Consider the following 12,577-nt stretch of genomic DNA (forward strand, 5'->3'; position numbering starts at 1 on the left):
ACAGACTATTGAAGCAGCAGGTTCAGTGAAGAGTATGACTCTAGCAATTTGTGCCAGAACTCTCCTTTCATTTGCATTACAGTCATAGCAAACTCTTGGCAAATATAATTGCTGATAACAATGAAATTTAATGGAAAATTTGTGCCAGGAAAAACAGAACAATGAGCAAATTGAAAACTGAAAAGAAAAGCGAAATCAAAAATGGAAAAATGACTGTGAAATGATGACCTTGACTTGTTACCACTAATTCCTTACTGAGCTGTCCAAGTCGAGCCTTCTCTTTTTTACCAAACAAACGTCCGATTGAAGACTTGATTCCTTTCTTCTTGGGAGCTTTGTGCAGGGAGTCCTGACTGCTGTTGACACTGCCAAGACCAATGCTTTCTGGCTCCAATGAAGCAGGCAAACTACTACAAAATGATGGTAAAGAAATGGAATAAATAATATGACAAAATTTTCAGGTAATTTTTTACTTTCTTCTGAGCAGCTCTGTAAACAAATTAATTAGTTATAATTTACTAATGATCCCCCAACAGGTGAAACAATCACATTTTCCTTAAATTATTTGGCAACACTGAGAGCAAAAAGATCACATTGTCTCCATCAGGCAAGACTGAAAATAAATAGTTTTAATTTGCTAAGAACAGTTAATGAAAAATACAGTAGTCAGCCTGCTGTTTTTCTTTCTAAGATTTGCAGCATTACTACTTCGAGTAGTCATCAAAACTGTACCTCAAAACAGAAATATCCAGGATGTACTTTAGCACTGACAAACATTTTCAAGGTCATACAAGAGACAGCTGGTCAGGCTTTCTATCTCATGGCATGGGAAACAGGGTCATTTTGGAATGATTAGAAAATAATATTACATAGTAAAACTGTGAAGTGCCAATTCATTTTACAAACATCTTACCTTCTAGCATCATTGTGGTATGAAGAAGGAAGTGTATGAGTCATTCTGATAGCTCGGGGTGTTGGAGGAGGAGAAGTTTCACATTTGATTGTGGCTTTATCTTCACGGCCATCTTCTTCAACAACTGCAATCTGGGAGAGAGAGACTCCATTGAGAGCAGATTAGCTTTTCAGGAACGTTTCAAGATATGCTGCATGAGTTTGTCAAATGAACTGAAGCATGTATGGTTTCAAGTGCAATTTTTTGAGAAAATTGTAAGGATTCTTATTTTTGAAAGATGCTACTGGGTGAGAACAAGTGCCTAAATGTGGCAGCTTAAAGTATATATTTGAAAGAAATGAGAATATGCTTGTAGAAGTTCATTCCCTTAATGCCAAACAGGTTGATACAGTGAAAGTCTAAACACGAAGATAACCTTAGGTGTAAATGGGTCTCTTAGATTAGTCAGGATTATTCACGTCAACAAGGTTTCTAAAGTATGTAAGAAAGAATGTAAATACAGGCATAAACATGACCACTCTCTCCACAATGTGTTAACAGACTAGTCAGTATGCTTGAAAATAAGCATGGGCAGAAAGGAATTTTAGCATAGCATATAATTATTTATCTTCTCTTATGTGGATAGATCTCATAATCAGTGCCAGTTGTGTAAACAATTTTATACTGCTCCAGAAGATTTCAAGGAATCTGGCTTTGGTTCCTCCAGCAAGAAAAATGGTCAAAATACATTTGAAGGCAATTCTTTTGTGTCCATAATTTTTTAAAATAAGTATTCTTTCAAGTTTGTGCTATAGAGGCTACTACTCCAAGCTATCACTGGTGGGCCTTGATTCTGTGGCTTAGCTGTGATCCCTGCAAGCCTTTCCAGGTAGGATTAGACTGATTATGTTCAGAAATTGAATGAAAAGGAGAGGAGGGGATGCAGTTGCTGGTAAGAGACCCGGTTTTCTAAATAGAAGAGGAATATGATAAATGTGCTTTCCCAAACTTAAAAAGAATCCCACTATCATACCTTTCTCCGATGCTTCCTTAGGTCGCTTGGCTTAGATTGGTAACAAAAGCAGCAACAACAAAAAAAGAATGATTAATAAATCTTATGAAGCATAACAAAATACCACACTTTCGTTGTTCTCACATTCAGAAGTATGAAGTAGAGATTTCTTTAATGTAATACTATCCATAATACATACTAATTATACTATATACTTGAAGTAATAACATAAGATAATACCTAAAATATATACCATTCTGGAAAAGTAGTAATTTTTTTCCCTATAGTTACACTCTCTTTCAATTTTATAAACTCACCAAAGAATTGGACATTGCAAGCTCATAGTAGCACTTTATATTTTTTGAGTTTTCATATAAATATTTAGGCTATACCCCACAGAGATTATTTAAGTTTTATCTAATTCTACAAATATATTGGTGTCACACCAAGTAAAAGCACAAAATATCATCACCAAATACTGTGCCTGAAAAAGTGACTGGCATTTTTAGAAGATTAATATAGGTTCACCTATCTTCTGTACTGCCAAGTATTACTTGGCAATAGAAGGCTGCTAGAATGTGTCTTGTTCAACCCCCTTTGCATTTTTATTTTTGGTGGATGTCTCATTCATTTAAGGAAAGCTGAAGATATTGTGCAGAATTTATTTACTGTGTGGACCTGGGTTGTGGAAATTCATGCAATACTGCTTCTCCAGACAACCAATATAGGGTCATCTGGCAATTTGGGCTCTAGAGACCAGGACTCTACAGAACTCTTCTCAACTCAGTTTCCACTTTGAGGATGTCTGACAAGCTTGTGTCTGTCCCCAGCCAGTAATGAGGATATATTCAACACTGAACTCCCGCTGAAACAATGCAGGGCAGAAATGTCTTGAAACGGTTGATGAAGGTGAGAAAAATTGCAGGCTGTGCTGCTGAGCACGCCATGGGTTTCTGCTTCTACTGCTTGTGGTATGTCAAGAGTTCAATTGCAACTCATACAGACATATCCGTCTGAATTTTAGCATGGTTGGAGTTGGATGCCAGTGAGACCATGGCAACCTGAAGTACAGAGGCTATGCTGTCATTTTATGTTTGAATCTGATGAACCTACTGACCTGATGCTACACTGTCCTAATCATGGCTACCAGGCAGCACAGGTATCTGCTGGAGGACCAGTTTAACCATTGCCATTTATCTGTAGCCAGATTATTTAGTTTTAAATGGCTGAGGAAATGGAGCCAAACTGTGTATTTGTGAAGGTGCTGCTTTGGTGAAGCGGCACCACAGCAGTCTCCACACTCACCTCCTCCACAACGATCTGTGCAATCAATATTTTCCTTTCTGCTATTCAGAAGTGAGAACTGGGGGCAGAAAAGAATCAGTCACAACCGCCTGCCCCGACCTCCTCTCTGCTGTCCTTAGTTCCCAAGAAGGCAGCAAACACCATACTAAACTGGGAGGGAGTTAAACTGGATATGAGTAGTTGTAATTTCTGAGGAAAAGGTAATACTTGGCTAGATGATCACTGGCAAAAGTTCCTACTCCCAGCTGAGAAGAATGAACAGCTAGGCTCCATTCCCAGCTGCTCTTAGCAACCTTCTCTGCTAGGATAGTTAATTTGTGTATTCTGATTGAGATCAAAGTTCATTTTCCCTCTGATGAGAGGCTCTACCTTCTTCTTCCAAGGAATGGACCACAAGGGGACACTGGGAACATTATGATTATCTGAGAAAAATCAAATGAAAAATGGGCTTACACATACCCTGTTCTACTCCCTGTATGTGGAGATCAGCAGAGTGGGCTGCTTTGATTCTCTCCTAGTGCTTAAAGGGGTTAATTCACCCAGGTTCCAAACTGGTTTGTAGCTCACACTGAACACTGTGGCTGTACTCTGATCAGTAGCAGAGCTTTACATCTTGAATATGTTGACACATATTACCTTCACAGACTCACATTGCTTCTTTTTGTCTAGGATCAAAATTAATTTTTTTGCAAATCCCTTTTCAAATCAAACCAAGCATTTTTGAATGTGTCCTCAAAGATAATGTTAGAAATGTTTTGCATGGTAATTTCATGGCTTGATATCTATGTGTGTGCTGCTTATAATGTTGAAATATATCTGTTAAATGAACTATTAGTACTTATAAAGTATTTATTTCAAGTGCATGATATACTGTCATAAAAATGCTGCAAGTATAAAAGAGTGCACATAACAAAATGTATATCCAAATGATCATATACAGGAAGCAGTGGAAGCTCTTAATGTCTTCTATGTATTTCTTGAAAGTTTAAACTCAACAATAGTCCCAGAGACTACTGTGTAATAACTGTATCACTTCAGAGTTTTTCATTAGTAAACATTTTTTACATATAAGTTAATTACAGTAATTGCAGTGATCAGTGGCCCTTGATCCCCACATCATTATGTCCCTGGTGAATTATGCAATGCTCAAAACCACTATAACAAAGACCCAAACCACCCAAATGTCCATATGCTAGGGAATTTGCTATCTGTGTATGTCTGATGAAGAAGTGAATAAAGAATTTGAGAGATGAACCAGTCATACAGTGAAAAGATTAAGTACTTAAGATGAGAAATATCACACCTAAAATCGCTGTCACAGTTTCTTACCAGTGTCATAACCCCCATTCTGTCCATCTCCCTGGCTGGACTGCGAGGAGTGAGTTTAGGAGTTGAGTGTCCGCTGGGAGGAGATGAGCTTGCAAGTGATGATGCTGTCACTGAGCCAGTAATGGAGGTACCTTGGTGGACTCTGGCTAGATTTAAGCCTTCCAGACTCACGCTGGCCACTCGGTTCTCTATCTCTTCAGCACGCAGTTCTGTTGACTCTTTCTCTTCTTGGATTAACCTTATTAAGTAAAAGAAGAGTGTGGTTGCATTTCCCTCTTCATATCCCCGAAGCAAAACTAAAAACTATTTCCTTTCAAATGAGATTTGAAAGTAGAGAAACAAAGATGAATATCGTAGGTCAACTAAAAAATAATATTAGAAAGGGTATTTTCATAATCATCAGAGTTATAAAATTATTTTTCTTAACTTCTCCATTCTCAAAACCTGTTTGAAGAATGTTCCTAACAGCAAGATTTGACGTGTGACATTTCAGTAAGCTTGTTTCTTTTGCAAAGGAGACAGTATAGGGTAGGGAGTTTAACAATCTCTTTTACCATAGGTAACTAATTCCAATATTATGTTGCCCTCATCTGATTTTCTTTTGCTAAAGCTCAAACACAAACTTAAAGTCAAATGAAATTGGGCCTTTAAGAAGGGAATTGCTAAAATAATCCTTATTAATGAAAAAAGAGAACCTGCAAACCAAATTGTTTCATCTCTACAATTTGATGAAAAAATGATATCTGTTTCTAAAGCACTGTGTTTTTATGTGAATTTCATTAAAATATCTCTCTTGCTGACAAGCACTGTAAGATTCTTAAACACATATCACCTCAATAGGATGTTTCCATTGGGTTCTTTAGTTTTGGTTTTTAACTGTGATTGCACCTAGAATGGAAAAATATCTTTGAAATCAAACATTTGTTTGTAAACCCATAAACCCATATTAAGAGTAGTCTGTTTCTGCGATGAGGAGCAAAATGTAGGAGGGATCTATGTTTAATGAGTGAATGCAAAGTCTGGGGAAGCTGAAACTGTGAACCAGGCTTTTCAGAACAAAATGAAGTAAGTACAATAAATAAAAACATAATACATTAAAAATAGAAACCTAAAAATTCCTGTGCTGTGATAAATCTTCTTCCCTAACATCCACTTCAGAATTTGTATAAAATGTCTACAGTTCTTTTTGAAATAAGGTATGGCAGAAACTTAAAAGCCAATAATATTTTGAAAGGGAATTATAACAATCTTTTATTCATTTTAGTAATCTAAATTCTGAATCATCTTGTATAATAAAAAAACTAAGGCAAAATACACTTTTAATCTCTTTTGATAACTCAAATCATTTTATATACCCTGATCATGTTTGTCAAGAAAAAAAATACTCACAAACCAGGAAAATATGAAATGCAGTACAGTTTATATGACTATCCTTGTAGAATGATTTTTCCTGAACCATATATAAAAAAAAAAGAATACAAAATCACTTACCTGGTCCTTTAATAATTATGGTGGTGATAATAAAAGCCTATACTTCAGTATAAGATTAGGAGTAGGGGAAATAAACTACTCTCAGCAGACCTCCAGTAAAAATGGCCATATACAAAGGGCACTGTTGCTTCCTTTTTGAGATAAAACTGTACCTAACATCTGAGTTAAGATGCTGAGTTAAGTAAAACAATGATCTGATTCAGGGTGGCACAAATAGTATCCCACTATGTCACCTGCAGGTACAATTCCTCATGAGAATCCTTTACTATATTACTTCTTAAACTGACAAAAGTGTTTTTTAAAAACAAATATAGTTGTTACATCTACAGTTTCCTAAATTGGTCACAGCACTGACTTCTTTGCAACAACAGAAAATATGGTTAAGGTTCTCTCTTTTATATACACTATTTTGAGGAATTTACCTTCCCAACACCAATACCAAAACCATATCTCTTTGACTCTTTACCTTAACAGGTGTAATAAGATGTCTGAGAAAACAGCAGTGTAATTCTATCTGAACAAAGACATTCTGGGATCAGCAAATATGTAGGTTTGCAACAAAAAGCTTCCCCCAGAACAGAAAAATTATTAAAATTCAATATATTCCAATAGAGTTCTCCCCTGATTAACCTTGATCAGAGAAAGACAGGTTTGGCAAAAGATAATCAATCTAGTTTTGATTATATTTTTAACCACAGTATTTATGTTTATAGTATTACCAGAAAGTGCCTAATAAATTCAGTAACCTTTCCTTCATCTCTTTCTAGAAAAACAGTCACTAATCAGGGGACTTTTTTCATACACCAAGCTTTTTCAAAGTTGCCCTTCCTGAAAAACATGTAGGAATGCTTTAAACCTAAAATATTATTTCATTTATTAAAAATCACTTAATTAAAATACGTAATTTGATTCTCTATCACTTCATTAAATTTGCACAGAAATTAAGATATATTCTATTCACTACCCATTTCCAAGCACTATAATCCAACCTGGAGTATGAAAAGTCATATTCTGTGTCTACAGAGAAAATCAAAACCATATGTTAGAAAACATGGCTTATATTGGATGTCACATAGGGATAATCACCAGAAAAAAGCACGAAGAGCACTGAAATCGAATATTTCTGATAGGAGGTTGTTACTGAGTAAGTGGCGTCATGCATAACAGACAAAGACCTTGAAAAGAGGACTGTGAAAAACAATCTATCAAATCTGTGATGTGCTAACCTTCTCTAACTTATTTCTCTTCAATTAGCCATCAGTTTTCCGCTTGGAACATTTTTTGAAAGAAATTTCTATGGTTAGAAAAGAAAGAGGCCATTGTTATCTTCACACAATCTTGAAAGTGAATGAATTATCAATCCTTTAAATGTACAGGTGGTTTCCTAACTGTTATGAATGGCACCTGAACTCAAGCACTAAAGGAAGCTTGAAGCTGTAATCATAAATGCATCCCAGCTGATTCAGACTGCATACCTGATTTCTTTATTGATTGCATCTAGCTGCTCCTGAAGCATCATGGCAAGAGTCTGGGCATCGGAATGGCCACTTGGTGACAGCAGGTCCATGGAGCTGAAAAGCGTTTCTCTATCATCATCATCGATGTCAGACATCTCAGTGTCACTTTCAAATGGATGACTGCTCAAAACACCAATCTGCTGACTCCTATTCCACTCATGATCTCCAAGTGATTTTACCTGAGAAGGAATTAGGATGTATACAGCTTACATCAGGGAAAACAACTGCAAAGTCAAACTTCTAAAAAATCGGAAAGGAAAGCAACTAGCATTTAAAAATATTTATTCAATGATTAACTTTCCATTAATGCTTGCAATATTACTGCAAATGATGTAAAGTATTTTCACATAACTGCAAATTGTGTGTACAATTACTATCAGGAAAATTTACACAAAAAGACACCAAGAAAAGACAGATAGTCAAGTATGGTGGGTCGTTTTTTCTGCTGTTGTTTTTTTCTGGAAAAAAACCCCAACAAACTGTAAGCTTAACAGCCTGAAATACATTCTCCTATCAAGGAATACGAGCAGAAATTGGGGATTAACCTTTGGTTCATCTCTTCGTACTCCCATTCGGCCTCTTCTAGGTCGCCTTATCACTTTAGCTGACCGATAGTCAGACTGGCTATCAACCAGTGAGCCCACTGAGTACCTCAGCTCTGCTGATGTGTCAAGGTGAGGCCTATAAAGAAAATCACATAAGTCGACTGAGAGAGTAATAGGAATAACAACAACAATCTAATGACCTTCAGTCGAGAAACACAGATTTCTTTGTTTAAACAAAAAAATTATGTGCACAGAAAAACTTACCATCCAAAATTTTGACAAGAAAAAAGCGGATTTTTGGGTAATTAGAACTGACAGTTGAATGTACTATCCCATATATTTTCCTTCTATTATTCTCCTGAATAAATATACCTGAGGTTACTGTAAGCATGTTACATGTACATGAGTGAGCATATCGATAAAGCTTTCCTGCTGTAAGTCTGTGCTCTACATTATGAAAATATTAGTGAACTGCCCTGCAATATTTAACATCGGTTAGGAATTATTCATCTTTATTTGATGGCACTTTTCAGAGTTTTAACCCTCAATTTTTCCTATAGTCCTGGTAGATCTTGGGATATTTTGGTGAGGCATATATGGGGTGACTTCAGCATATCTTTTCTTGACTGCAAATAATGCTCCCTGGCCTTTCTGTCCTAGGTCAAACAGCAGCAGCAAAAGTCCCCTGCATGATGCAATAGAAGCATCCTAACCATGGGCCACATAGCCAAGTCAGAAGAGCAAAAGCTCTATGCACCATTTAAGTATTCAACCTCAGAAGTAGAGACCTGAACAATTTCTGTTTCTTAATACATCAGCAATCTCCACATAAAAGTATATGAATAGCATGATCACAGTAAAAGAATGAAATTTAACCAAAAAACCCCATAGGACAGCGTCCGGTTTTACCTTCTGTGTACAGTAATTATCTCAATTTTGTTCTGGTAATTGATAATATTTGGCACTTGTGGAAGAAGTTGGCAGAACAAAAGAAACAGTCCAGGTTCTGGTCTCTGGCTGCAGATATTTATCTGCTGACCAGCTTCATTATTTTGCTAAAAGCACAAACTCCTGCCAAAGCAGAACTGAATACGGGCTGAGAACAAGAAGTATTTAATGATGATAGCTTCCTATGCCTGAGAGGGCTGGCAGTTTTATGAGATGAGGTTACAGAAAGGAAAGTATACTGTTTGGTGGAACCTGCTGGATTCCCAAGACGTTTAGATAGCTTATCAAGTTCAAACAGCCCTTTGACAAGAGCAAATCAGCTCCTGTTTACAGAGCACAAGTTGATGATACTCCTCTACACAGTAAGAAAGGCTGCTCTTCTCCAAAACCAAATTTGCTGCTTGTTGCAGCAGTTCAATAGCATGTATCCCTGAAAGCACTCTCAAAAAGTGCCCATTCCCAAAGGAACAAAAATTTGAACCACTATAAGCACATTACATTTTGAATTTCAATGATTTGCACTTCTCCATGTATAGAAAAATATTATTCCAAGAGATAGTAAAAGGTTGAGGGAAAAACGATATCCAGGTACTGAGCAAGATGCCTGAGGACAACAATAAGCAGGCAATAGCTGAGGGAAGAAAAAAGTATGGAACAAGAATAACTTCAGATGATTAGAGAGCTCCCGATTTAGCCTTGGTCCATGAGCTTTGGCTGGCAGGTTTGCTGGTAGCTTTTAAAAGTTCACATGTTGCTTGTTGTGAAAACAGCATAAGGCATACAATTATCAATAAAATAACAATTTTATCTCAAGGGTTACTTTTAAGCAAGAAGGACTTTCTAGTGTGATAAATTCATTTCAGCTGTTAGAGGTTATTTTAATGGCATTTGCCTTACTCTTGTTTCCATTTGATTTTACAACAAAAAGAGTCAGAATGTTTAATGTCCTGTTAGGGTATTTTCAGATGTCTCTGAATACCATCTTCATCTTTAGCTGAAGTTCTGTGGCCTTTTGCTACACACTAAGCACAGCTGAGTTATGTCTTGCTAATAAAAAAAATTAGATATAATTGATAGAATGAATATGATCATAAATATGCTGATCAATTACAGCATTAAAAATGATAGTTTCAAATTTATTTTTAAGGTCTGGGAAAAAAGTAGGGCATTTGGATATACCTTTCAAACTATTTCATAATTTAAGAGTCTTTCTTTAATCTCAGCAATGTTTCAGTGTATACTCACTGATATTATGCCCCATTTACCTATCAAAAAAGTGAAAAGCAACAGCAATAATAATTGCAAAAATTTTTACATTTTTAAAGAAATACATAACTATATTTATGTGTGGTTTGAACGAATCCCTGCTGCAAAGGCTTGACACTTATATTTATGTTCAATTTCAACTCAAAGTGAGGAAACCTTGGTCTTTAAATATTACCTTGACAAGGTGGGTTCGATTAAAGAACCAGCCCTCAATTTCATTTGATCCAGTTCAGATCTCAGTTTCTCAATTTCTTCGGCAAGTCTTTCCTGGAAATAAGAATAGTAAAAATACATTTACTTTAGGAGATATTATTCTCATAAAGTTAAACAAGTAAGAAAAGATACACTGCACATAACACTGACTATAATAAGAAAAGGGAGCTCAATTGAGTCTTATTACTGCTAACAAGATGTATACATCAAGAGGAGATTGCAGGTGCGATTGCGCAAGATTTTGCAGCGGAAAGCTAGAACTTGATTTCACTTAGGAAGACTGTAAAGTGCTTTCTCAAACGAGTTAGATGGGGTTTTTTCTTTCCTTCTGCATTTCAGAGAAAGTTGCAGGGAGAGACTGTGAGCAAGCTATCTCTCTCCCTGGTATGCAGAGAGAAATAACGTTTGCAGAAGTGTACAAGGCCTCCTTGGGCTGGAGAAGATACAAAGAGCCTTGGAGAAGGCGTGTGTGTGCAGCATCCTTAAGAAGTGGACCTTGCATCTGAAATAAACCTTTTTTAATCCTTCCACTGCCTTGGCATTCTTGGGAAGAATACCTGGGTATGTTTTACCTTACAAGGTGGTATAGCACTCTACTACTTTACCACTAGCTGGAAGTGTTGGTAAGACAAGTTTGTCCTTGAAACTTCTTTTTTTCCTCTTACGAAGCCAGGGTGAAGAAAAGAACCAACACTGATTTGTGTTGGCACTGTGCCAGGCATAGTTCAGCATGTGACACACCATTTGCCATTTGCAAGATTAATGGTTGGACTCGGTGATCTTCAACCTTTTCCAACTTAAATGATTCTGTGAGGGTATGAGATTGCATACTGGCCTTTTTATTTACTGATAGAGATACAGACTTAGAGACAACTGCATTTTAGGTGATTTATTGAACTACAGTTATACTTCTGGCTGTTGCTGAGTTGATGAAATTCAAATTGTACAAATAATTATCATCTACTAATAAAGTGAAATCAAAGAATATTAAAAGAAACTAAGAAAGAATGCGGTATGAAGATATAACACTGCTGTTCCTATAGTTCAAAATGTTCAGTATTACAAAGTCCTAGCAAGGATAAGGATCTGCACCTAAGTAATATCAGATTCAGTAATTATTACTACCTAACTATTATTATTAATGAAACATTACTATAGTGTTATTATAGTATTTCTTGACTGAATAGAATTACTGAGATGACTGATACTCTACTTATAACATTTGCCAATTACTTAGAGATTATTAGTATCTGCTGTTATATCCATCTGAAATTGCTTCATCAGTTTCTTCATCAAAATGGAACACATAAACCCTTCAAAGTGGGAAACAGAAGCTCTGGGTCAGAATATGTAGTGATAGGACAAAGGATAATGGCTTTAAACTGAAGGAGGGTAGGTTTCAGATATTAGGAAGAAATTCTTTACTGTGAGGGTGGTGAGGCAGTGGAGCATGTTGTTTAATCTTGCTACCTTTCTACAGATTATCCAAATGTAGATGAAAATAACAATTTTTTGAATGCCTTGAAGGCCTTGATTTTCGATGCCATGATATATTTATATTACTATCAAATGGAGCTATATTTTTATAATTCTATACACTTGCTTTGAAATGGATTTGATACATTGCAAAAACACTTCTGTGACTCTGAATACAGACATATTTCAGTATTCTACTGTGCTCAAGGAAAGAATAACTTCAAAATAAAGTCCTAGTATTTGAGATTGGGACAAATATTTATAATCTATTTGACTGATTCACTGTATAGTATTAAAGGTTAATTTGCAATGAATGAAGAAAGGCCACCTTCATCTATATTTAGCATAATGCCACTGCATCTGTTAAGAAGAATTTTATCAAGAAATTATATTCTTCACTATGAAAGTGCAACCAATTATGCATACATTTCTGTTCAACAAGACTTTTTCAGAATTAAAACTCATAGAACCAAAACTCCAGAGCCAGTGAAATTAATATGAATTTTGGTATTGAATTCCCGAGGCTAGGATGTCAACCATGAAGTTAGCTCAGAACAATCACTAGAGACCTTCTAAAGCTACT

General features: G+C 36.0%; 1 protein-coding gene across 17 annotated transcripts in view; it reads right to left on the bottom strand.

Annotated features, from left to right (window-relative positions):
• The window catches only part of PPFIA2 (PTPRF interacting protein alpha 2), a 327,520-nt gene that overhangs the window by 39,875 nt on the left and 275,068 nt on the right, over positions 1–12,577 (bottom strand). For all 17 annotated transcript variants that reach the window (XM_032689687.1, XM_032689682.1, XM_032689684.1 and 14 more), the window contains 7 exons: positions 10,481–10,572; positions 8,092–8,227; positions 7,505–7,725; positions 4,539–4,776; positions 1,926–1,955; positions 914–1,044; positions 256–410 (listed from right to left, as the gene is read on the bottom strand). In XM_032689687.1, coding sequence (XP_032545578.1) covers positions 256–410; positions 914–1,044; positions 1,926–1,955; positions 4,539–4,776; positions 7,505–7,725; positions 8,092–8,227; positions 10,481–10,572 — 1,003 coding nt within the window. The remainder of the gene's footprint in view (positions 1–255; positions 411–913; positions 1,045–1,925; positions 1,956–4,538; positions 4,777–7,504; positions 7,726–8,091; positions 8,228–10,480; positions 10,573–12,577) is intronic.

This window comes from Chiroxiphia lanceolata, chromosome 5 (genome assembly GCF_009829145.1).
Source record: "Chiroxiphia lanceolata isolate bChiLan1 chromosome 5, bChiLan1.pri, whole genome shotgun sequence".
NCBI lineage: Eukaryota > Metazoa > Chordata > Aves > Passeriformes > Pipridae > Chiroxiphia > Chiroxiphia lanceolata.